The sequence below is a fragment of the Geotrypetes seraphini genome, chromosome 4, assembly GCF_902459505.1.
Source record: "Geotrypetes seraphini chromosome 4, aGeoSer1.1, whole genome shotgun sequence".
In the NCBI taxonomy this organism is placed as follows: domain Eukaryota; kingdom Metazoa; phylum Chordata; class Amphibia; order Gymnophiona; family Dermophiidae; genus Geotrypetes; species Geotrypetes seraphini.
In genome coordinates, this window is record NC_047087.1 from 86355368 (window position 1) to 86382780 (window position 27413).

The 27413-nt window shown below is 43.8% G+C and overlaps 1 protein-coding gene across 7 annotated transcripts in view; it reads left to right on the top strand.

Annotated features, from left to right (window-relative positions):
* USP25 (ubiquitin specific peptidase 25) overlaps nucleotides 1-27413 on the top strand; it is a 261665-nt gene that overhangs the window by 81969 nt on the left and 152283 nt on the right. For all 7 annotated transcript variants that reach the window (XM_033941903.1, XM_033941895.1, XM_033941897.1 and 4 more), the window contains exon 3: nucleotides 26911-27055. Coding sequence is in view for 6 of the 7 variants with exons in the window: in XM_033941895.1 (XP_033797786.1) it covers nucleotides 26911-27055 (145 nt within the window). In the remaining variant the exon portion in view is untranslated. The remainder of the gene's footprint in view (nucleotides 1-26910; nucleotides 27056-27413) is intronic.

The window sequence follows — 27413 nt, forward strand, 5'->3', positions numbered from 1 at the left end:
TTTTTGCTTAGTATTTTTGCCCTTAGAATTTTGCTATACTAGAGAACAGCTTATGATCATATTCTGTTTCGGTCACTTCCATGTTTGAACTCCTTTTGGAACTAAACCCTTTGAGTATGATTTGTTATGCCTATATGATTTTTGAGAGGAGTGTTAAGACAGCACAAGATACCATTTATGGGCTGCTTTGACTTCTGATAGAGCATGAATCAGTCTACTAATCTAAACTCCAGGAGTACCCATTGTATTTCATCTTACCATGTGTCAAGGGGGTGGTTCTCAGAGATTTGGGATATTTATTTTTTTTCATTCTATGGAGATCTCCCTAAACACTTCCCCCTCCCCATTCCCAGTTTCGGCAATCGCGATTTCACATATTCGCGATTTTTTGGGGAGGGGGAAAAAAAAGAAAAAAAACCCTACAGTTTAGCCTTCCCCTCGGCGTCCCGGCCTTACCTGGTGGTCTAGCGGGCTTTCGGGGCAGGAGCGATCTTTCTACACTCCTGCCCCGTGTAGATCGCCAATGGGAATTGGCTTTGGGGAGTTCCCGTCGTAGTCTCGAGAGACTACGGGAACTCACGGCAGCTATTTCCTATTGGCGATCTGCACGGGGCAGGAGCGTAGGAAGATCACTCCTGCCCCGAAAGCCCGCTAGCCCACCAAGTAAGGCTGGGTTGCCGGGGGGAAGGCAGGAGGGAGGCAGGGGTGGGTCAGAGCCGGACCAGAAGATATTTGCAATATTTCACCATTCGTGGTCCAGCTCTGCCCCTATCCCCTGCGAATCCGGAGGGAGAAGTGTATAGAGGTTTCTGCACTGGGATGTAGGAGCAATCAACAAGGATGGAGATGCTTGCCTGAGCAGAGTTCAATAACAGTTACTGAATAAGTGAACTTGATGGTCAAGGTTCTCTTTTTTATTTTTTGTTCCATTTCATAATACAATCCAAAATGGAATACTTGTTTCTTATAGATGCCAAAATCATCTTAAGTTTTCTTTATGTAGGGTATTTCATGCTAGCAGTATATACATTTTATTAGTATGCAGTACAGTGATTGTAAGAATGAGTCTTGGTTTGTGTGACAGCACATGCTTCCTCATTGCTGACATATAAATGCATTGAACAACTGGCCTCACATAGCTATTCAATGTTCTGAGAATGAATGTTGCCAAGCTTTGGAATAAGCAGCCAAGCACCTCTTCACTGAAGCGAAAGCCAAGATCTGACAGAAAAATCATAAACAATGAGGTTTCCACTCGTTGTCTCAAGTTGTAACTTGGGAGTTGGTATTTTATTAGTCAAGCACAAGTACTGATTACGTAAAACAAGATCACAAAGGAGACTGATCATTTGCAGACAGATTTAATATTTATTTATTTTATTTCTAAAATTTCTTGACCACCTATAACTAAGCAGTTAACAGAATAAAGCATTCACAATAGTTCAGAAGGCAACATACGTAAAATACTTTCAATACACCACAATCACAGTGACCAATGATGCACATGTTGTAAATGGATTTCTCTTAAGGAGCAGACTTATGAAGACCATTAATTAAGAGTAAAATTTAGCAAAACAAGCCCCTCTAAAGCTATTTAAAATCAATTTCTCCCTTAAAGATGTTTCTCTTGCATGAAAACGTTGGCCAGGTTTAGGATCCTGTGGCTGGTGGTTGTGAGAATCGCTGGTCACATGCCTGCCTGGTGTGAAGGTGGTGGGCCTTCTAGATATAAAGTGGTGGGTCACCTAGATAAGATTTTAGGCAGTGCTGGGGAGAAGTCTGCTGTCTTGGTACATGTGGGTATCAATGAGATAGAGAAATATGGTAGGGAGGTTCTGGAAGCCAAATTTAGACTTTTAGGTAGGACGTTAAAATCCAGAATCTCCAGGGTTGCATTTTCAGAAATGCTCCTTGTTCCATGCACAGGACCCAAGAGTCAGGCAGAGCTCTAGGGTCTCAATGCATGGAAGAGGTGATAATGTAGGGACAAGGGTTTTAGATTTGTTAGGAACTGGGCAACATACTAGGGAAAGGGGGTGCCTGTTCTGCAGAGATGGGCTTCACTTTAACCAGGGTGGAACCAGGCTGCTGGTATCAACATTTAAAAAGGAGAGCGAACAGCTATTAAACTAGAAACTGGGGGAAAGCCGACAGTTGCTCAAAAGATTGTGGTTCGGAACAAATATCTTTAAAGGATATAATCTTAAAAGGGAAGATGGAGCATCCCGATAGCGAGGTTGCAATACAGGCCACAGTGGACCATAGAAACATGATAGCAGATAAAGGCCAAATGGCCTATCTAGTCTGCCCATATGCAGTAACCATTATCTCTTTCTCTCTCAGAGATCCCGTGTGCCTATCCCATGCCTTCTTGAAGTCGGACAGTTTTTGTCTGTCTCTACCACTTCTTCCTGGAGACTGTTCCATGCATCTACCACCCTTTCTGTAAAAAAAAAAGTATTTCCTTAGAATACTCTGGAGCCTTTCACCTCTTAACTTCATCCTATGCCCTTTCATTGCAGTGCTTCCTTTCAATTGAATGAGACTCGACTCGTGCACATTTATGCCACCTAGGTATTCAAATGTCTCTATTATATCTCCCCTCTCCCGCCTTTCCTCTAAAGCAGGGGTGTCCAACCTGCGGCCCCGTGAAGTATTTTGTACGGCCCCAGTCGAGGGCGATGCAGTGTTTTCCTCTGCTGCCCCTGGGTGCTTACCATCTTGCCGGCTCCCTCCTCTGTCTTGCTGCAGTGTTTGCGCATTTGTGCAGCCCCAGAAACATTTTTTTCGGCCAATGCGGCCCAGGGAAGCCAAAAGGTTGGACATCTCTGCTCTAAAGTATACATATTGAGATCTTTAAGTCTGTCCCCATACGCCACCTTACGAAGACCACGTACTATTTTAGTAGCCGTCTTCTGGACCGACTCCATCCTTTTTATCTTTTTGAAGATGTGGTCTCCAAAATTGTACCAGATTCCCACAAGGTTAACTAAATACTTTCAATACCTAAGTGTCTACAACTTTTAATTATTGGTTGTGACATACACTAATTAGTGGTATTAAGATTCACACAATATAATAGAAAAGAAAAAATATTCTTATGAAAAATTCCAACATTTGATTGAGTAGTAGAATGTATAAGACTGATTAAATCATACATTCTTTATAATAGTGAAGATTTTTGATTAATGATAGATACCCTATACCACCGAAAAAACAAAGGAGAATAGCAATATGATCCTTGGGGTGGTATTCTGAGATCTTTTCCTTCACTTAGGCATTGAAAGTATTCAGTTAACCTTATGGGGATCTGGTTTATAGTGGGTTGACATACATTTTTCACATTTTTTACTCCAAAATTGTACACAATTGTACACCAGAGTCTTATACAGGGGCATCAATACTTCCTTTTTCCTACTAACCATACCTCTTCCTATGCACCCTAGCATCCTTCTAGCTTTCGCTGTTAACTTTTCAGCCTGTTTGGCCACCTTAAGTTCATCACATATAATCACACACAAGTCCCGCTCTTCTGTCGTGCACATAAGTTCTTCACCCCCCTAAACTGTACCGTTCATTCAGGTTTTTGCAGCACAAATGCATGACCTTGCATATCTTAGTATTAAATTTTAGCTGCCAAATTTCAGACCATTCTTCAAGCCGCTAGGTCTTTCTTTATGTTATTCACGCCATCCGAGGTGTCTGCTGTATTGCAGATTTTGGTATCATCCGCAAAGAGGCAAATCTTACCTGACAGCCTTTCAGCAATATCGCTTATAAAAATGTTAAAAAGAACAGGCCCAAGAACAGAACCTTGAGGCACACCACTGGTAACATCCCTTTCCTTAGAGCGATCTCCATTAACCATTACCCTCTGCCATCTTCCACTCAACCAGTTTCTGGCCCAGACCATCACTTTGGGGCCCATCCCAAGGGCACTCATTTTATTTATTAGATGTCTTGGTATATTTAGGCTTTGCTAAAATCTAAATATACCACATCTAGTGCACTCCCTCTATCTAATTCTCTGGTCATCCATTCAAAGAAATTGATCAGATTTATCTGACAAGAGCTACCTTAAATACAGAGCAGGCTGATTTTAAAGATTGCAAATTATCCGTGCCAACTGCTGAGAAAAGTGTAAATAGATATGACAAACATTGTTTGACATGTCTGTATGCAAAAGGCAGAAGCCTAAGAAACAAGATGGGAGAATTAGAATATATTTCATTAAATGAAAAGACAGATATAAGTGGCATCTTTGAGACCTGGTGGAAGGAAGATAACCAGTGGGACACTGTCATACCAGGGTACAAACTATATCGCAGAGATAGGGTGGATCAAATTGGTGGAGGCATTACGTTATATCAAATGGAGTGAAACTTCTACAGGAGCAGAAACACACCTTGAAATCCCTATGGGTAGAAATTCCATGTGTAATGAGGAAAAGGATAGTGATAGGAGTGTAATGCCATCCACTGGACCAGAATGAATGGACAGGTGCTGAAATGTTATCAGAAATTAGGGAGGCTAACAAACTAGGTAACACAATATTAATGAGTGATTTCAACTACCCTGATATTGACTGGGTAAATGTAATATCATGGCACCCTAAGGAGATAAAGTTCCTTGATGAAATCAAGGGCTGCTTTATGGAGTAGCTGGTTCAGGAACCTACAAGAGGTGAAGCAATTCTAGACCTAGTTCTTAGAACGCATGAATTGGTGCGGGAGGAAGTGGACCTGGGACCGCTTGATAACAGTGATCATAACATGATCAGATTGGATATAATTCCTGGAATAAATTCACACAGGAAATTCAATTGCAACAGCGTTTAACTTTAAAAAAGGAGACTATGATGACGAGGAGAATGGTAAAAATGAAACTTAGAGGAGCAGCTTCAAAGGTCAAAAGTTTACATCAGGCGTGAATGTTATTCAAAAATATACAAAGAAACAGGAGATACTACCTTCTCAAGGTAGAAAGGCAAGAAAAACAATGAAGGTGACCTTGGGTGTTCAATTTCTTTATTGTGTCTATTAGACTCAACACATACGTGTTTCCCTAAGGTCTGCCTCAGGAGTCTGAATGATATTCATTTAAAATAAATTGGAAAATGTCAACTATAATTATTGCCTTCTCAATAATGTCCTTGATAATAAAAAGCTTAAATGAAAAAAAAACTTACGCTGTCTTCCAAATCGTATGTATCAGCTGCTAGTAGCGCAAAAACAAATGTAAGCTTTTTTCATTTAAGCCGTAGGCCCAAAACATGTACGTGTCGAGTCTAATAGACACAATAAAGAAATTAAGCACCCAAGGTCACCTTCATTGTTGTTCAAAAATACTATCCTGGAAGCCCAGACTTAGATATATTACATGTATTGTAAGACCTTGCTCATTTAAAACAGTCACTACACTCCTGCAGCGTCAGAGAGAGAAGAACCATCGGCTCAATTATGATGATGTGATGCATGTATACTGTATGTACTCGTATTGCAAGACTTTGCTTGTTTAGAACAGTCACTACACTCTTACAGCATCAGAGAGAGAAGAACCATCAGCTCAATTATGATGATGTGACGCATGTATACTGTATGTACTCGTATTGCAAGACTTTGCTTGTTTAGAACAGTCACTACACTCCCGCAGGGTCAGAGAGAGAAGAGCCATTGGTTCAGTTGTGATGTATGTGTATTGTATGCACTTGTATTGCAAGACATTGCTTGTATATCAAGTTAAAATTTAATCAAATGTTTTGCTTGTCTTGTAAAACACTTGCAAACCAAGTTACTTACAATCCAACGTTTTACTGTACTTTTTTACAGAAAGGGTAGTAGATGCATGGAACAGTGGCGGCTAAGAAAGCAAATAGAGTGTTAGGAATTAAACAGGAAAGGAATGAAAACCAAAGATGAAAATATTATATGGCCCTTGTATTGCTCTATGGTATGGCCGCACCTCGAATACTGTGTGCAATTCTGGTTGTCGTATCTTAAAAAAGATATAGCTGAATTAGAAAAGGTACAGAGAAGGGTGATGAAAATGATAAAAGGGATGGGGTGACCCCTATGAGGAAAGGCTAAAGCAGCTAGGGCTCTTCAGCTTTGAGAAGAGACGGCTTAGGGGTGATATGATAGAGGTCTATAAAATACTGAGTGGAGTGGAAAGGGTAGATGTGAATCGCTTGTTCACTCTTTCCAAAAATACTAGGAATAGGGGGCATGTGATAAAGCTACTAAGTAGTAGATTTGAAACAACAATTATTCATAAAAGAGATAAGACAATAACACAAAGCTATAGATTGCTATTGCATGCTGAAATTAAATGCTTCACATTACGCTGATATTTTGACAATAGTTATCTAGAACAATGTTCTTCAACCACCGGTCCATGGACTGGTGCTGGTCCACAGAAATTTTCTGCCGGTCCACAGGGCCAACATGTGCATCAGGCCCAAAACAGTGTTCTTCAACCGCCGGCCCATGGTGCGATCAATGCAGCATTATCTTTGAGCCAGCTCCCTCTTCCTCACTGATTCAGTGCACAAAGCCACAGGCGCATCCTGTGCCTGAACCGGAAACCTTCTCTCTGACATTGCAATGTCAGAGGGAAGGCTTCCAGATGAGGCACGGGACGCGCAAGGAGTGAAGAAGAGGGAGCCGGCCTGAAGATAATACCGGGGGAAGCATAAAATAGCCAGGCAGGAGCAGGCCAGAAGGTAAGGCATAGCATGGAGGGAGGGAGACAACAAAGGTAGGGGGGAATGATTTTATTTTTTAATTTAGTGATTGAATTATGTCAATTTTGAGAATTTACATCTGCTGTCAGTGTACTTTGTGTAGTTTAATTTTGTGGTTAACCATTATGTGTTGTTAATAAGATTGTGTATCTGTGAAAAATGAATGGAAAAAATAGTGTTACAATTAGTACTATTATGGGGGTGGGGTCTGGGGTGGAGATTGGGTAGAGATGGGGGGGTCTGGCCCACGACTTAGCCCCGTGTTCTTCAATCGCCGGTCCACAGACCAATGCCGGTCCACAGAATTTTATTTCTGCCGGTCCATAGGTGTAAAAAGGTTGAAAAACACTGATCTAGAAGATACCAGGTGCTTATACACTATGAACTGAAAAAAACAAAAAAACCACACACACCAAAATGTTTTTTCTCGTATCTTCCAGAGAACTCGCCCAATTTTTATGAAATTGAGTGCATCGTGTCCTGAATGAAGTTGATGTAAAATGTTGTAAATATTTCTCACCACACCACAGTAGAAACATAGAAACATAGAAAGATGACGGCAGATAAGGGCTATAGCCTATCAAGTCTGCCCACACTATTTACCCACCCTCTTAAGTCTACTGACCCCCTAAAGTATAATTGTAATTATACTGTCACTCTACTGACCCGCTCATTCAAGTCCTAGTGACCCTATCCCTTGGCATGACCTCGTAGGGATCCCACATAGGTATCCCATTTGTTCTTGAAGTCTGGGACGCTGCGTGCCTCGATCACCTGCACTGGAAGCTTGTTCCAATGCTCAATCACTCTCTCCGTGAAGAAGTACTTCCTGGCGTCTCCATGAAACTTCCCTCCCCTGAGTTTGAGCGGATGTCCTCTTGTGGTCGAGGGTCCCTTGAGAAGAAAGATATCATCTTCCACCTCGACCCGTCCCGTGATGTACTTAAATGTCTCAATCATGTCTCCCCTCTCCCTACGCTCTTCGAGAGTGTAGAGCTGCAATTTGCTCAGTCTTTCTTCGTACGGGAGACCCTTTAGCCCCGAGACCATCCTGGTGGCCATCCGCGGAACCGATTCAATTCTGAGCACATCCTTACGGTAATGTGGCCTCCAGAATTGCACACAGTATTCCAGATGAGGTCTCACCATGGCTCTGTACAATGGCATCATGACTTCAGGTTTCCTGTTGACGAAGCTTCTCTTGATACAATCTATCATCTGCCGTGCTTTAGATGAAGCCTTCTCCACTTGAGTGGCTGCTTTCATGTCAGCACTGATGATTACTCCTAAGTCTCGTTCTGCCGTAGTCCTGGTTAAAGTTTCTCCATTCAGGGTGTAAGTTCTGCAAGGATTTCCGTTACCGAGATGCATGACCTTACATTTCTTGGTGTTGAAGCCCAGCTGCCAGATTAAGGACCAACTTTCTAAAGTATGCAGGTCTTGCTCCATAGCATCCTGTAGATTATAGCCGTTTAATATATTGCATAGTTTGGCGTCATCAGCAAATAAGGTTACCTTGCCTTGAAGCCCTTGAGTTAGATCCCCAATGAATATGTTGAAGAGGAGTGGGCCCAGGACTGAACCCTGTGGCACTCCGCTAATCACCTCCGACATTTTAGAGAGGGTACCGTTAACCACCACCCTCTGAAGTGTGCCACTAAGCCAATCTTTAACCCATGCAGTTAGAGTCTCTCCTAATCCCATCGATTTCATCTTGTTCAGCAGCCTGTGGTGTGGGACGCTGTCAAACGCTTTGCTGAAGTCCAGGTACACGACGTCCAAGGACTCTCCTGAGTCCAGTCTTCTTGTTACCCAGTCAAAGAAGCTGATTAGATTGGACTGGCATGACCTACCCTTAGTGGCCTTGTTTACCTTTAGCCTTGCCAGTTCGTTGTAGACGTCCCCAGGTGTGAACTCAAAATTCTGAAACGGGTTATCCACGTCTTGTTTTATCATCAACTGTGGTCCGTGTCCCGGTGCTTCGCAGGTGAAGACTGAGCAGAAATATTCATTTAGTAGTTCTGCTTTTTCTGAATCCACCACCGCGTAGTTTCCGTCCGGTTGTCTAAGGCGTACTATACCGTCTGTGTTCCTTTTCCTATCACTGATATACCTAAAGAAGGATTTGTCCCCTTTTTTAATGTTTTTTGCCAGAGTTTCTTCCACTCGAAGTTTGGCCTCCCTAACTGCTGTTTTGACCGCTGCAGATCTGGTCTTATATTCTACTTTAGTTTCTCTTCTCTGCATACGTTTGTAGGAAAGAAATGCTTTTTTCTTCTCCTTAATGAGCTGTGAGATCTCTTCAGTGTACCATTGGGGTTTGTTGTTTCTTTGCCGTTTATCTACTGATTTTATGTAGCGATTAGTTGCTTCGTGTATGGATGATTTCAGGTACAACCACATAGTTTCCACATTGCCGGTCTCTGCTTGGTCCTGCAGCGTCTGATGAACGAAATCTCCCATGCGTGCTAAGTTGGTGCCCCAGAATTTGAGCACCTTTGTTTTTGTAATTGATTTAGGGGATCCTTTCCCAAGGTTGAACCATACCATGTTATGGTCGCTGGAGGCTAGCGTATCTCCTACCGAGACCTCTGAGACGCTTTCCCCGTTGGTGAGTACCAGGTCTAGGATCGCCTGGGCCCTAGTGGGCTCCGTTACCATCTGTCTGAGATGTACTCCTTTTATGGAGGTCAAAAGCCTCCTGCTGCTGCTGGTTGTTGCTGAAAATGTGTTCCAGTCTGCATCAGGCATGTTGAAATCCCCTAGCAGTACAGTGTCGCCCCGTAGAGTTATATTCTCTATGTCTTCAATTAATTCTGCGTCCATGTCTTCCGGTTGTCTTGGAGGTCTGTATACCACACCAAGATACAGGCATTTTTTGCCACCTCTTGCCAGGTTTACCCAGAGGGACTCCCTGGTATACTTGACATCAGTGATCCTGGTGGTTTTGATGTCCTCTTTAATGTATACTGCTACCCCTCCACCTAACCTGCCCTCTCTATCCTGACGAAGTAGATTGTACCCCGGTATAGCCATATCCCACCCATGTGCGTCCGTGAACCAAGTCTCGGATATTGCCACCACATCCAGGTTGGCATCCCTTATTTCAGTTTCCAGTTCTAGAATGTTATTGCCTAAACTGTGTGCATTAACATACATGGCCCTCCACACTTTGTGTTTGTGTTTGCTGAGTCCCTGTAAGGCTATTCCTGACTGAGTCTGTGTGGCTCCTAGAGAACTGTTTGCAAATTGGGTCCTTACCTCGGAAGCAGAGTGTCGACTCGTCCCATCAGGATAGTTCCTTTCCACACCAGTATATGAGTAGGTCCCCTCCCCCAACTTACCTAGTTTAAAGCCCTGCGAAGCAGGCGGGCTAGTCGGTGTCTGAAGATGTTCTTACCTCTGCTGGTCAAATGGAGTCCGTCTGGTCCCTGCAGCGCCTCTCTATGATCCAGGAATCCGAAGTTCATATCTCGACACCATCCTTGTAGCCATTCGTTCGTACTCAGGATACATTCATCTCTGGCTCTTCCCTTGCCTCTAACTGGGAGGATTGATGAGAAGACTACCTGCGCACTTGTCTGCTTCAGCCTCTCACCCAAGGCTCCGAAGTCTCTGGTGATGGTCTCTGGGGTGTTCCTGGCAGTGTCATTCGTACCTATATGGATAAGAAGCATAGGAAAATGGTCATGAGGTGTAAGTAGTTTACCCAGGCTGGTGGTGACCAGTGTTCCCGCTAAGGTGCGTTGGCCTGCGCGCGCGCACAAAATATTACATCGCAGCGCAAAGTTTCTCTTCACAGCGCACACACGCGTCGCAAAGGTAAGGGGAGGTAAGGTAAGGGGACGCATTGGGGGGATTGCACTTCCCCACAATTGCCATGCTTCGGTTCCTCTTCTTCCTTCCTTCCTCCCCCCCCCCCCGCGGGACCCTGCGGCACCATCAACTCTTACTCCCTCTAATGTCGGCCCTGCAGCTCCAGACTTCCTCGCACCTTCTCCCCTCCCCCTTTGGATCGCTATTATTTTAAATGTTATAGCCGCGGAGCTGTATCCATCAGTGGAGATGTCTAACCTCGGCCTGCCCCGGAACTCTTACTGCAACAGTGACTTCCTGTTCCTGCCTAGACGGGCGGCTGCTGCAGTAAGAGTTCCGGGGCAGGCCGAGGTTAGACATCTCCACTGATGGATACAGCTCCGCGGCTATAACATTTAAAATAATAGCGATCCAAAGGGGGAGGGGAGAAGGTGCGAGGAAGTCTGGAGCTGCAGGGCCGACATTAGAGGGAGTAAGAGTTGATGGTGCCGCAGGGTCCCGCGGGGGGGGGGGGAGGAAGGAAGGAAGAAGAGGAACCGAAGCATGGCAATTGTGGGGAAGTGCAGAGCTGCAGGGAAGAGGGTTGCGGTACCCAGCTGGAGGGAGAAGGAAGATGAGGGAGGGAATTAAAGGAGATGCCAGGGCTTGGAGCGTAGGAGGAAGGTATGCCAGTCTAAGGGAAAAGGAAGGGGGAGATGTGAGAGCATGGAGGGGGAACGAAAGATGGAAGAAAAGGAAAGGAGAGAGATGCCAGAGAATCAGGGAAGGGGAGATACCAGACTATGAGGAGAGGTGTGGGAGAGGGAAGGCGAGGAGAGAGATGCCAGACCAATGGGGTGAAAGGAGAGATGGAAGGGGGAGGCATACAGTTTCTGGAAGGGGCATAGAAGGAGAGAAGATGCCATATAGGGGAAGAGAGACGGCAGACAGTGAATGGAAGGAAGAGAGTTACAAGAAGATGAGGAAAGGAGAAACCACAGAAGACAAAGGTAGAAAAAAATTTCTATTTATTTATTGCTTTAGGAGACATGTGTCACTGTTTCTGTGAAGCATTGTATGCAGAGTCCAGCTTCTTGCTGGTTCAATTTAACCTTTGTCTATGTATTTTTATTTTATCCCCCCTTTTACAAAACTGTGAAGCGTTTTTAGCACCAGCCTTGGTGGTAGCAGCTCTGATGCTCAGAATTTTATGAGCATCAGAGCTGTTACCTCCGTAGCTAAAATCCACACTACAGTTTTGTAAAAGAGGGAGGGGTTAGTTTGTGATTACATATTCCTTACTAGGCGAAGGTGTTTTCTGTGTTCTGTGTGTTCGAAAGACATGGTTTTCTGTTAGGATTGACGGTGTAGGATTGATCTGTGCTGGTCTGGCTTGTTTAGTTTTACAATGGGTGTATTGATGTACTGCTCACTGCAATATGTAAGATGCTGCCTTTTCCTAGGTACTCATGTGTGACGTGTGGTTTGTTACTAAAAATCATGTTTTTCTTACAGATGGGGGGGGGTGCCAAAAAATGATGGGCCCCGGATGTTACATATGCTAGGTACGCCACTGTATGTAAAGATACCAGAAAGCTGGCGTAGCAAAAACTTCTAAGTTTTGAGTATTTAACCCTCCCACAATCTCACGGGCACTCGTTTCAAGTTTATTGAGATTTTGATTTAAACGCAATATCAAATATTTTCAATGCGTATAACAAAAATAAATTTGGGGAAATAAATAAAACCATTTGAACCAGTGTTCCCGCTAAGCTGCGCTGGCGTGCGCTGGCGCACAAAATATTACATCGCAGCGCACACGTTTCTCGTCACAGCGCACGATCGGAAGAGGCGTACGGCAGATGGCAGGGCGGCGAGAGGAGAATCGGGCGAGTTGGCTCATAACTTGCTGGCGCCCGATATTTTTGGCTCACGGTGAAAAAAGTTTGCTCACAACACCCGCCCGCTTAGAGGGAACACTGGTGGTGACGTCCCGTATTTTGGCTCCAGGCAGACAGCAAACCTCTCTTGAGTGTGCATCCGGTCTGCAGATTGGTCCCTCGGTGCCCCTCAGCATGGAGTCCCCAATGACTATAACTCTGCGCTTCTTCCGTTGTGGAGGGGGAAGTCGGTCAGCAGATGGGGTTGCGTGTTGGGCCTGCTCCTGTACCTTGTCGGCAGCTTCTTCCTGAAGAATCTGGAATCTATTCTTCAGGATGAGTTGAGGGGTTGATGTAGGGTTGGCCTGTTGGGAAGAAAAAGAAGAGGATGAAGAGATTGAAAAAAGGGGGGGGGTATCTTCTATGTTTACTTGTGGAAGAGGTCACCAACTGCCAGGTGTCATTGCCGCCAGCCATTTCCTGTATCCCAAATGTTGGCTTCAAAGCTGATGATTTGGGTGTCACGAGAATGGACTTGTTGTGGGTCTGCTCTGTAATTTGGGACAACTCCTGAACGACTCCGTCGATGTAGGCTTCATCCTCTCGGATGCTTCTCAGGCGAACCACCTCCTCCCTGAGGCTCCACAGTTCCTGCATGAGGGCTCCATCCAGCTGAGCAGCCTCCTCTGTCTGCGTGGAGACTGTAGTGTAGTGCCGGGGGGTGTATTCGGTCTGCACGGAGACCTCTGTCCACCGTCCTGAGTCCTCCTCCCTTCGTACGCCGTCCGTGATCTCTTCCAGGGTCCCCATGGTGGCTGGAATGCTGGATTTGATTGTAGCCTTGGCGCTTCTAGTCCTCCCTGCCATTTCCAAGTTGTGAATTAGGTCTGCCTGTCAGTAAATTAGAAAAAGAAAAGAGAGTTAGAAAAATCCTACTGAGAGCTAGTGCGAGATTATGAAAGATTTGGGTGTCTGAGAGAATAAGAAGTTAAGAGCTGAGGGTATCTGAAAGGGTTGGCTGAGTGTGAGTTAGCTCGGTGTGCAGCTAGCTGAAAGAATAGAGAGAGAAGAGAAGAATGGAAACAGAAGAAAAAGTTTTTTTTTTGTTTTTTGTTTTTTTTTTATAGTTAGAAATTTAGGATTCGCTGCTGGGCTGCCTGGGCTCCTTCCAAGGCTCCTTCGCAAAGGCGCTCTCGCTAAGGCGAGCGCCTTTGCCGCTCGCCTTCGCTGCGCGCCGAACGGCCGCGTGCCGTTGGCACCCCCCCTCTTAAGGGGGAGTCCTGGCGCTGGTCTTGCTGGTGTTGCGGCTGGTGACGCGGGTGGGCGGAGCTAACTCTCGCTGCTACCTGCTCCTCACCGCCGCTCTTCTCCTCTCCCGGCTACTCACTCCTTGCCTTGAAGCCGCTGCTTCCTCCTTCTGCCACGCGGCTGCTGTGGCTTTCTTCGCGCCCGGCTCCCTTCTCTTAAGGGGGAGTCCGGGCGCTGGTCTTGCTGGTGTCGCGGCTGGTGACGCGGGTGGGCGGAGCTAACTCTCGCCGCTACCCGCTCCTCACCGCCGCTCTTCTCCTCTCCCGGCTACTCGCTCCCTGTCTTGAAGCCGCTGCTTCCTCCTTCTGCCACGTGGCTGCTGTGGCTTCCTTCGCGCCCGGCTCCCTTCTCTTAAGGGGGAGTCCTGGCGCTGGTCTTGTTATAATGAATTGTGAACTGAATAAAAACACATCAAAAAGTTTTATGGGATATCTTGCAGAAAAAGGTAATATTTCAATTAAGCAGATGTTCAAAGTATGCTCCCTTTGCATGAAGACATTCCCACAGCCTTGGTCACCACTGATCTATATAGACTTGTCATTGACGCTCTTTTTCAGCTCTGCTCAAACAGAGGTAAGACGCTGTTTAAGGTCTTTGAAATATTGCAGTCTGGTAATCATCTTCCTGTATCAGCCCCCAGATCCAGTAATCATCTGGGTTTAGGTCTGATGAATTCGCAGACCAGAGGTCTGGACCAGTGAAGTCTGAGGTCTCCTGATGTAGCACTTATGCTGTGTCCTTTGCCCGATGTGCTGGGATATTGTCCTTTTGGAAGATAAAGTAGTCTCCCAACATGCGATGGATCGCTGGCAACAGCTTCTGCGTCAAATTGATGAAAAACAGATTTGTGAATCTGAGTTTCAAGATTGCGATCGATATCATGGCTGATTGGCTGGAGGTCCGTAGCAGGCGTTTGGCATTAACCTTATGCTTCAATGTTGTTGAAGGCACGTAGAGGCAGTCATTCTGTGTGTTAATCGGTGGAGCTACTGTAAATATCTTTTAATCTGTAAACCAGATGAAGCTGATGCTGTGCTCTGGGTACTTGGTCAAAAGTTGCTTGCACTGTTTCAGGTATGTGTCTTTGTTGTGTAAAGTTAATTCTTGGGCACAATGCTTTTTAAGACACTTTTTAAATTTCAGATCATCATGAATTATCCTAACCACAGTTGTATGGCTTATTCCCGCTTTTCTGGTGAGTTGTTCATTGTTTTTCTGGTGTGTCCTCCTGGCTCAGTACACTGACTCAGTACAAGATCACGTACAACATTAGTGTGCAGTTGTGTTCATATCGACCATGGTTGTCTGCTGCCTGGCTTACGCTCTTGCATAGCAACACATCAAAGCCGTTTTTGTTGGAATTCTTTCAACAATCATCAACTATCATAACCTTTTAGTGGTACCAAGTTTTTTTATCAGAATTTGGTCTTCTAAACTGAAAACCATTTTGATACAGAGACTGTTTACAAACTATCATCTGCTTCTATTTCACATTTCTTAGCAACAATTCATTTTCACAAGGTAGTATTGTGGTATGGTGGGAATTCCTGGGAAATATTTACAGCATTTTACATTCAGCGTTTTACTTTCGGGACACTATACACTAAGGGCTCCTTTTACTAAGGTGCGCTAACGTTTTTAGTGCATGCAGTACTTTAGCGTGCTCTAAACCTGCGCTACGCTTCTAAAACTAATGCCAGCTCTAGCGCGCACGTCAATTTAGTGTGCGCTATTCTGTGCGTTAAGGCCCCAACGTATCTTTGTAAAAGGAACCCTCAATTTCATAAGAATCAGCTGAGTTCTGTGGAAGATATGACAAAAAACATTTTGTGGGGATTTTTCAGTTCACTTGTACAGTAGTTGGATAAATATTGCCTCTCTTGCAGTGCAAAAAACATATGAGTTCTGAACCTGTGGGTAGTGCATCTTCACCCGTAAGGGATGAAGAAGGTATCATCTTACATTTTCAACTCTGCCTCCCTCCCTTCATCACTGGGCACTACCCTCTCTCCTCAGTTTTTTCCTTCTACAAGCAAGGAAAAAGTGTCTCATATATGCTCTGCTTAATATTTATTATTTTTCGGTATTAATCAAAGTTTGTTTGAGGCTTTGGGTGCTTTAGAGCTCCCCAGTAGTCCTGGGGGGCTAGGGTGATATCTAAGCTGTATCCCATGGCTCCCAATTTCCAGCAATTGTTTATACCATCTAAGGTGAATTCCTTAGTAGCACAGGTTACAAAGCATACTTCACTTCCCAGAGAAGGGAGTGTGGTCTTGAAGGATGCTCAGGATTGCAGACGGATCTGATTCTCAATTTGAGGCCTTTGCTTTGGTCTTAAGGTAGTGGCAGTGGTTTCCTAAGGTAGTGGCAGTGGCTTCCTTTGTGGTACGCACCTGTGATAAAATGCTGCACCAGGCTCTGACCTTGAAGGCAAGCACCTGCTCCAGATGGTTCTGTTGGGGGTGGATTATGTTGCAGACACTATGTATAACGTGTTGAGGGTCTTGAGTAAAGTGTCTGCTTACTCTATTTCTGCCTGCAGGATGCTTTGGATCAGACAATGGGTAGGAGATTTGGCTTCTAAAAGCACGTTGAGCAAGCTGCTAAGTGACAGATGCTTTTGGGCAAAGGGGCTAGATCAGGGTTGTCCAACCTGCGACCTGAGGGCCGCATGCGGCCCCGTGAAGTATTTTGTGCAGCCCCGGTCGAGGGCGATGCAGTGTTTTCCTCTGCTGCCCCCAGGTGTTTACCGTCTTGCTGGCTTTCTCCTCTGTCTTGCTGCAGCGTTTGCACATTTGTGCGGCCCCAGAAACATTTTTATCGGCCAATACGGCCCAGGGAAGCCAAAAGGTTGGACACCCCTGGGCTATATGATGTTATGACCAGTGTAATGGACAGGCATCCTATGTCTCTCCCAGATAGCAAGCCATGTGTACCTGTAGGGTCAAGTTGTGGCTCCTTTCTAGGCTACAGGCAGCCTCTGTAGTCTTTGACAAACTTCTCTTCACAGAGGTCATTTCAAGGTCTAGGTAGAGGTTTGGTGCCTCTGGACAAAACCCCGCATCAGGTGCTCATTTAGCATCCAATTCCAAGAAGTCCCAATGACACAAACCCCTCTCTGCTCTTTCCTGGATAGGTGGGAGACTTGCGGAGTATCAGGAGGCCTGGGAACAGATTTGCACAGACCAGTAGGTGCTGGACATCATTCAAGAGGAATACAATCTTGAATTTTTTCAGCTGCCTTGAGATTTTTTTATAGGCTTCCTGGCAGGGAGACCAGAGAAAGCAGCCAGGGTATGAGCAATGGTGCAATGGCTGTTGCAGATCTGGGTGACGAAAGAAGTCCTGGAGGCTGATTTGGACTCGGTCAGATACTTTATATACTTCATCATGCCAAAGAAAAATTCGGACAACTGGAGACCAATTCTGGATCTCAAGTTAGTCAATGCAGCCTTAAAAGTGCTCAAGTGCTCAAGTCATGGAGACAGTAAAATCAGTTATTCCTCGGTTGCTCTGGGGGAATATCTAGCCTCTCTGAATCTGACAAAGGCTTACTTGCATATTCCCATTTTTCTAGCTCACAGAAGGTTTCTTAGATTCCATATGCAGGAGAAACATTTTCAGTTCTCAGTGCTCCCATTTGGACTTAAAACGGCACAACGCACATTTACCAAGGTAATGGTAGTGGCAGCAGCACGTTTGTGCAGAGCAAGAATTCAGGTTTATCCATACTTGGACAACTGGCTCATCAGGGCTCTATCCCAGGCAGAGGGCTCTATCCCAGGCAGAGAGACAAGTAGTCTGTTTCTTGCAGGAACTGGGCTGGATCATCAGTTTCCAAAACAGTCATCTGGATCCCTTGCAGTGCTTGGAGAATTTGAGGATTGTATTCAACACAGCAAAGGGCCGAGGCTCGCAAACAAAAGCTAAGGGATCAGATTTTAGAGATTCTAGCAATACCAGCCCCAACAATGTGGCATTATCTACAGTTATTGGAGTCTATGGTGGTGACAATAGAGATGGTACTGTGGGCAAAAGCTCATCTTCTGCCTCTCCTGAAGGCACTATTATCCCGCTGGTTGCTGGAGACAGCCTTTCTTCAGGTGCCTTTGGAGTGTATAGTGGGAGCCCGCCAAGTTTGCGATGGTGACTAAGGCTGGAGACACTGTCCAAGGGATTGCCTCTTTGCATAACAGCGTGGGTGATCCTGATTATAGATGCCAGTCTTTAATCATTGCAAGGGTCATCCAGCCCAAGGCCACTGGGAGCCTTTGCAGAGAACATGGCCCATCAACAGATTGGAGCTGAGAGCCATTCGAATGGCATTATGGACCTTCCAAAGGACCTTAGAAGAGAAAGCGATCAGTGTCTTCTCGAACAATGCCACAGCAATGATTTGTATATAGTGGGTGTAAACAGTGTTTAAGCCAACTTTCTCAGTTAACAGACGCTGGACCTGGGAGAGTGGTCCCTGTCTGAAATAACATTTGACAGAATTGTTCACTGGGGGCATCTGACTTTTGACCTGATAGAATCAGCCCTCAATCACAAGACCTCATGATACTTCAGTTGAAGGTGCAAGCCATTAAGCGCCAGTGTGGATGCTCTAGTACAGTGGTCTCAAACTGAAACCCTTTGCAGGGCCACATTTGGATTTGAAGGTACTTGGAGGGCCACAGAAAAAAATAGTTAATGTCTTAAAGAAATGACAATTTTGCATGAGGAAAAACTCTTTATAGTTTATAAATCTTTCCATTTGGCTAAGTTTTAATAATAATATTGTAATTTATAGCTAAAGAGACATGATAAAGAAACTGTGTTATTTTACTTTTGTGATTATGATAAACATGCCGAGGACCTCAAAATAGTACTTGGCGGGCCGCAAGTTTGAGACCACTGCTTTGGTACAACCAAGGCCTACCAGGGATCTCTTGTATGTGTTCCCACATTGGCCAATGATAGGCCAAGTCATTTAAAGAATAGCGACTCGAGGACTGGTGATCTTCATAGCTCTGGATGGATCGCGTCGCCCATGGTATGTGGATCTAGTTCAGCTGTAAAGAGATCAGAGCCTGAGACTTCCTCTCCATCCATTGCTTCTCACGCAGGGCCCAGTTGCCTTAGAAATTCTGCAACACTTTGGGCTTATGTCATGGCTCTTAAGCACGCAGCCTTAGTATGAAAAGGATGCTTGAAGGTGGTCATAGCTACACTCCTCTGCTCCGAGAAACCAACGACAGTAGAGGCTTACACGAAAGCCTGGAAATCATTTCAACTCTTGTGTTTGGAGCAACAGATAGAGCCGGTTAGGGCTCCAATTGCAGCGATACTATCTTTCCTTCAAGAAACCTAGCAAAGGGCCTGGTGATCAGGTAGCCAATCTTTTCTGTTTTCGTGCTCGTTTGGAGAGAGGTTCACTGGCATCTCATCCGAATGTTTCCATATTCTTGAAGGGGAGCAGTGTGGTTGTGTCCATGAGTGCATCCAACTTGTCCTTCATTGAACCTTAATCTCATGTTGAAGGCCCTGAGTAAGGCCCCGTACAAGCCTTTGCAAAAGGCCAAGCTGATGGACCTCACGGTAATGACTGACTTTCTAGTAACCAAAATGCAAACTTTTTCAGTGAAGAGAAATATACTATTTTATGGGGTGTCAGAAAGATCTTTTGAAGACAAACTTCAAAAAATTCTTAAGATCTTCATTCATCCCCTATGGCTTTGTACGTAGTCATTTAAATAATTATTCACTCATGATATGTTGTATAGATAAGATGATAACTTAGCTTTTCTTTCTTTTCTTTCTTTTTTTCTATTAAATGTGTTGCACTGCTTTCTCTAGCGGTCAGCATATATCGCTCCCCTGCCGACGCGTTTCGCCTATCTTTGTCAAGGCATGGGGTCTAGGGAAAACACAAAAAACATGCAATATAAAAATCTAAGAATATTATTCTCTAAAACAGACTATCTCTCCAAGACATACCTGAATCATTAAATGCTCCTATCTGCAGTGTTCAGCGGCTTCTAAGGAATGGCCGCCGCGTTGATCTACTCACTGAAATAGTAACATCCCCGGACGTCATATCCGGGGATCAATAACTAAGGTCAACTTGAGCTAACCAGTCAGCTGATTCGTTTAACCCCTCCGGGGCCATGGAGTTCAGCATGAACATCCATCGAAGTTCTTTTAAATTGAGAATTTTCTCTACATTACCTCCCTCCCACCCTACTGTAATACTATCCAACACTCTCCATTTCAGATCTTTAAGTGTGTGACCACATAGTTTCCAATGATGAACTAGAGGAGAGGTTTCTTTACGGGTATGAACCCGAGATTTATGTTCAGTCAATCTAATTTTAATGGGTCTAGATGTGCGACCGATGTATAGTTTAGGACATGGACATTGTATGCAATAGATGACTTGACTAGAATTACAATTAGTGAGGGTCCTAGAATAATAAGAAACCCCCGTAGAGGGATGAACCCACATTTCACCTGGAATCGTGAACGGACACCATTGACACCGACCACAAGGAAGGTGACAACCTTTAATCTTAGGTGTCAAATTTCTAATAATACTATGATTGACATATTCACCAACATTTTTTTGTCTTTTATATGAACAGATTGGACGATTTTCCAATTGAGGATTGGCAAGTCTAGCTACATGCCAGTGTTTATTAATGATTTGGGGAAAGATTTCTCAAATCATTAATAAACACTGGCATGTAGCTAGACTTGCCAATCCTCAATTGGAAAATCGTCCAATCTGTTCATATAAAAGACAAAAAAATGTTGGTGAATATGTCAATCATAGTATTATTAGAAATTTGACACCTAAGATTAAAGGTTGTCACCTTCCTTGTGGTCGGTGTCAATGGTGTCCGTTCACGATTCCAGGTGAAATGTGGGTTCATCCCTCTACGGGGGTTTCTTATTATTCTAGGACCCTACTAATTGTAATTCTAGTCAAGTCATCTATTGCATACAATGTCCATGTCCTAAACTATACATCGGTCGCACATCTATACCCATTAAAATTAGATTGACTGAACATAAATCTCGGGTTCATACCCGTAAAGAAACCTCTCCTCTAGTTCATCATTGGAAACTATGTGGTCACACACTTAAAGATCTGAAATGGAGAGTGTTGGATAGTATTACAGTAGGGTGGGAGGGAGGTAATGTAGAGAAAATTCTCAATTTAAAAGAACTTCGATGGATGTTCATGCTGAACTCCATGGCCCCGGAGGGGTTAAACGAATCAGCTGACTGGTTAGCTCAAGTTGACCTTAGTTATTGATCCCCGGATATGACGTCCGGGGATGTTACTATTTCAGTGAGTAGATCAACGCGGCGGCCATTCCTTAGAAGCCGCTGAACACTGCAGATAGGAGCATTTAATGATTCAGGTATGTCTTGGAGAGATAGTCTGTTTTAGAGAATAATATTCTTAGATTTTTATATTGCATGTTTTTTGTGTTTTCCCTAGACCCCATGCCTTGACAAAGATAGGCGAAACGCGTCGGCAGGGGAGCGATATATGCTGACCGCTAGAGAAAGCAGTGCAACACATTTAATAGAAAAAAAGAAAGAAAAGAAAGAAAAGCTAAGTTATCATCTTATCTATACAACATATCATGAGTGAATAATTATTTAAATGACTACGTACAAAGCCATAGGGGATGAATGAAGATCTTAAGAATTTTTTGAAGTTTGTCTTCAAAAGATCTTTCTGACACCCCATAAAATAGTATATTTCTCTTCACTGAAAAAGTTTGCATTTTGGTTAATTTGTCTTGGGTTCACTTCAAGAATTGCTAGAATGACTTTCTAGTAGCCATCGTTTTAGCTAGAAGAATTTTGGAGCTCAAGGCCCTGTCATATAGGGAATCATTCCTCAGAATTATGGAGGCGGGAGTGTTTCTGGTTATGGTTCTTTTTTTCTTCTGAAGGTGGTGTCAGCATTCCATGTGAATCAGGAAGTTTGACTGCCGGGTCATAGGCATAAAGAAACAGGACAAAATACTAGCACGGCTAGATGTCAGATGAGTTCTCCTTTGTTTCCTGGAGGTAACCAGTGATTTCAGGTTGTTGGATCACCTCTTCATCCTAACATGGACTTAGAGCAAGGCCTGCCTCAAAGGCCTTGATTGACAGATGAATACTGATATCTATTTCTTCTGCTTACATAGGATGTGGCAAAAGTCTATCAATTTCCTTAAAAGCCCATTCTACCAGAGGTGTGGCTTCTTCATGGGTGGAGTCCAGCATGTTTTCGTCCGAAGAAATTTGTAGGGAAGCTATGTCGTCCACGCTACACACATTTACTAAGTTTTACAGAGCGGATGTAGCAGTACATAAGGACTTCGCTTTGGGGTCCGTGGTGCTAGCAACAGGTTCTTCTACCTACCCTAGGTTGGAGGGACTGCTTTGATTCATTTCACAGGTTTAGGACTCATGTGCTTTTTTGCACTGGAATGGAAGATTAGGTTTTTACCTCAATAATCTTCTTTCCACTAGAAAAGCAGATGAGTCCTAAAGCCCTGCCCTATCAAATTTTAGTGTAGCCTGCTTTAAGACTTAGACAGGTATGCTTCTGCAGAGGCTTGTCTAATGGCATTCAAGCAAGACAAAGTAATAAAGCTGCTGCTTCAGAGAGACAGGATTATCGATACAGGTTTGCTCTTGACAAAGTCAGAGCTGAATAAGTTTTAGTGCTGGTTGCACTCAGGTAGGTGGTTGGCTTCGTTTTGCCTTGTTGATGCTATGTTGCATTTGATAATGAGTTGGGTTTTCTTGCAGAGCAGATCAAAAGTATGTGATTGGGGAGTTTCTCTGTGCCCCTTCTTGTTTTTTCTCTTCTTTCTGGGGTTCTCTCTACTTTGGTACAAATTGAGGAGAGAGGGCAGTGCCCAGTGATTCGGGGAAGCAGAGTTGAAAATGTAAGATAATACCTTCTGCATTCTTCATGGGTGAAGATGCACTACACAGGTTCAGGACTCGTGCTTTTCTACTGGAAAAATCAATTTTCCTGAATAAGCAAAGAAGATAATCAAATCTTCTACTGGAAAGAAGATTATCAAATTTCCTGAATAAGCAAATTTAGTCTACCATTCATGTGCATTGATATTAGTATTGTTTTTCCAGTGTGAGATGATTATATGGACAGCTACGGCAATCATGGTATTGAACAATAGTGGATTCTTGTGGTTTGGAAATATAAAGGGTTGCAGAACGGAGGATGATGTATATTATTTCTTAATTACTTACATGTCTTAACATTTGTCCAGTAGACATAGATTTAGCATATACCAGTGTCTTTGGAACATAACCAGCATGTATTAGATGAAACATTTAGCAGCTTAGCCAGTTTTTCAAGTGTCCAGTAGGCTTTGTGGAAAATTACCGTATTTTTCAGACCATAAGACGCACCAGACCATAAGACATCCACCCGTAGAGGAGGAAAAACCAACAACAAAAAATTGGGTTCAGAAATTTTTTCTTCTTGGTTTTTCCTCCTCTTCACGCTCTGTGATTGACTGCAGTCAGTTACTGACTGCAGCCAATCACAGAGCGGCATGGGACCAGGCAGGAAGTGCAATGGTTGCGCTCCTGCATTATGCATCACTCTTCTAAGACCGAGGCAGTCATCCAGGAGACCACACTGGACCACCGCCACCTAAAAAAGGTACTGGGGGGGGGCGCAGTGTATTCGGTCCATAAGTCACATACCCTTTTCCACCCCCTTTTTGGGGTAGAAAAAGTGCATCTTATGGTCCGAAAAATATGATAAGTAAGAAAATTGAAGAATTGTATCAGATAAGAAAGGACGAGAGACTGGAGTCCAGAACATGTTCCACTGAATAGGCATTAAATTCAATTTCAGCTCAGTTTCTCATGATTTTGTTAAAACATTGCAGAAGGGTTTGAGTTGTTTTTTTTTTAAGAAGTTTGAAGAGCTTTGTAAATCTGCATGTGCCGAACCAATAAACAAAGGAAATCCAAGTGCATATTTTTTGCTTTCATTACTACTCTGGGAACAAAGAAAGATCTGTTCCTGCTTTCTCTGCAGGTACATTTTCTTTTTTGAAATAATGCATGTGAATTTGAAAGTAGCACCTTCAGGGATTTCTCCAGACAGTGTGATGAAAATTGCCTGCATTGTGAAATAAAATATGTAATTTAGAGCCCTTTTTACTCGCAAAAAAAAAAAATGTTGTGCTGATAGAAATGTTTTTTTAATATTGTCCACAAAGTTTAAGGATCTGTTTGTTTGCTTAAGGGCTAAACAAGTTCAGTCCTTCAGGGCTATGGACAGGTCACATTTTTGGGCATAATGAATGTTAATGAGAGAAATCTGTTGTATTTTTTGCAAGTCTCCTTTTTGTATATTTGTTAGAGCTATCCTGAAAACCTTTTGAGGCATGGGGGACTAAAATTGTGCACCCCTGGATTACTTTATTGTATTTTGGAACTTGAAAACCTAGATAAGCAGGAAATTTTGATGATACTGTTCTGCCATTCTGTTATTGTTCTTTTTCTAAGGCATTTCCATCTAACATCTGCTATCTTCTCTAGTGCTCATCATGACTATTTTGTAAGGAGTGGCATAGGGTGGTAGGTGTAGCCCTTGTTTGACTCCCAGTTCAGTTGTATTTGGAGAGGGTTTTTTTTCCTGAAAATACACAAGAGCAGTGCATTCATAGCATGTCAATCAACCATAAAATAGTCATATGTTCCCAAAGCTCCTCTAAGAACTAGGTAAAGTAGTTCTTAGAAAAGTAAGGTACTGTATATACTTGAATATAAGTTGATCCGACTATAAGTAGAGACCCCCCTTTTCCCCCAAAAAAGGAGGAAAAATGGTTGACTCTAATATAAGTCGGGCGGTTTAATCTTCAAGTATCCTGCCCGTCTCTGCACCCAGCTCCCTTTCTGCCAGGCACTGCACCCAGCACCCTTTCCTCCCTCCCCTGTTAGGCATTGCACCCAGCTCCCTTCCTGTCAGGCACTGCACCCAGGTCACCCAGGCATTGCACCCAGGCCTCCCTTCCTGTCAGGCATTGCACCCAGCCCCCCTCCCTCCCCTGTCAGACTCTGAACCCTTCCTTCCTTGCCCTAGCCTCATACCTCTACCACTGATCCCCAGTGGAGGTGCAGCAGGGCAGGAGCGAACTTTCCAAGTTCCTGCCTCACTGTTAACAGGCTTCCATGAGTGTCTTTGGCCACTGAGAAGCATGAGCAGGCGCGCGATTTGGCGCTGCTGCTCAGTGCTGAGCGGCTTCCTTAATGGCTCCTGTGAGAATTCGCGGGAGCCATTAAGGAAGCCACTCAGCACTGAGCTGCTGCGCCAAATTGCACGCCTGCTTGTGCTTTTTAGTGGCCGAAGACACTCATGAAAGCATTTTAACAGTGGGGCAGGAACTTGGAAAGTTCATTCCTGGCGGCTGCACCTCCACCGGTGATCGGCGGTAGAAGTTTGAGGTTAGGACAGGGAGGGTGGCAGGGTGCAAAGCCTTGTGGCGGTGGCGGCCTGCAATAATTTTGGAAGGAGGGGTATATTGGCTCAAATATAAACTGGGATCCACATTTTGGGGTCAATTTTTTGGACCAAAAATCCCGGTTTATATTTGAGTACATACGGTACTTGGCCATTCACAAATGGAAATAAAACCCAGCAGTAAGAAGCTACTGAAAGGCCTTTATCTAAATACCATAACAGATAACCAAATCATTTCAGAAAAAGCATCTTAGATGTAGAAGAGACAAAGTGAGCGGTTCATTCCTGTTGTGGATGCAGAAACCTAGCCCATTTGGAGAAATTGCCCATGAGAAAAGACAAAAAAGCTCACCCTGTCCCTCACCAGGTGGAGCCCACAGCTTAAGAACAGAACAACTCTAAAGCTAGAAAGCCATATACATTTTTCATCAGTTATTCCTCAATAACATTTAGGGATCTACGGTTAGCCAATGCCCTGAATTCATGTTTTTAAAGAAAGCCCACATTTCTTCTTATCTGGAGCTTTTCTTCTGAGCCCTGCAACACTCTCCATTGTGAGAGAGAAACATATTAAGCGTTAGGCTGGCATACTTTCCATGGTAGGAGATGAATATTTGGTTTTTAAATTGTGCTGTGAAATTCAACAGGATTTTAAAGCACGAGGCAAATGGAGCACTTCAGTAACACAGACATATGGTGAATCCCCATGGTTCTTGGCTACTGAGCATAGAAATAGAAAATGTGACTGCTGCTTAGGATCATAAACTACTTCTGGTTTGCCCAGTGTGCTTCCATTTTCCAGTGATATAGACACAATTTGGTCCCTGGTTTTCCCTTCATGCCTTCACAGTTAAGTGTCTTCGGTGTTTGTTTTATAACTCCATCACTTCTTCTGAGTTGCTGCTCCATGCATCTTCTATGCTTTTCCAAGAAGTATTTTCTGAAGTTATGTCTTCTGATGTTATATCTACTGCTGCAATTACTTATGTTTATCATTTTTATAATGCTATTAGACATTTGCAGCACTACACACAAAAGACAGTCTCCTTGAATTTGTTTAATTTTGAGCCTCGTGCCATGGACATTAGTGACTCCAAGCTTTAAAAAAAACACCCAAGTTGAGGCAATAAACAGCAATGAATCTGCTTACTGAACTATAATTGGTAGGAAGGCCCCAGCCTATTTAATCAGAGGCCTTATGTTGAACTGTGAACTGCACCTAAAAGCTCTAAGCCTCTTGTTTGTTTCAAACTAGTTGGGGAGGGTAATAAAGGCTGGGGTCTTATACTTGTGGTCTTTCTGCTTTATCATTTTCTGAATTGCTCTTTAAAGCCTTATTTATTTATTTATTTATTCAATTTTCTATACCGTTCTCTCAAGGGAGCTCAGAACAGTTTACGTGAATTTATTTAGGTACTCAAGCATGTTTCCCTGTCCAGGCAGGTTCACAATCTGTCTAATGTACCTGGGGCAATAGGGGGATTAAATGACTTGCCCAGGGTCACAAGGAGAAGCGTGGGTTTGAAACCACAACCTCAGGTTGCTGAGGCTGTAGCTTTAACCACTGCGCTACACTCTGTCCCCAGTATGTGTGTAAAATGGTTTGTATGGCACCTGTAATTAGGCATATTTATTTTCTTTAGAAACAAAAAGAGTAACCAGTGCTTTGTTATTGGGATTTGAAGGACAGCAATGGGAACGCTGAATTAGCGGTGGCTCTCCTTACTGCGAAGAAGGCGAAACTTCCTCAACAGGAAGAAGCTACATACTACCAAACGGCACTTCCAGGCAATGATCGATACATCAGCGTGGGCAGCCAAGCAGATGCAAGTAGGTTTTTCTCAGCGTAGAAAGTTTAAATAAGTTCTAGAATTTTCTGTGAAGCTCTAAATGATTTCTGTTTCAGTATATATTTTTTATTTTTAAGCATTCAAAAGGTATTTCTTTGGTTGCCTTCTTGAAGCTAGTGAAATCAATATTTTCTCACTGCTGAGATTGCTTACTACCTCCCCCAGAGTAAATTTCCTTCTATCATACTGCGAGACTTGTAAACGGAAATGGTGTGCTGTTGTGGCAGCCGGGCATAGCATATGAATCATGAAACATATTTGAGGTTTCTTCAGATTCAGATTTCCTATAAAAGAATGCTGCAGCATCTTCCAGATTGACAGATGGATTGGAAATAGAT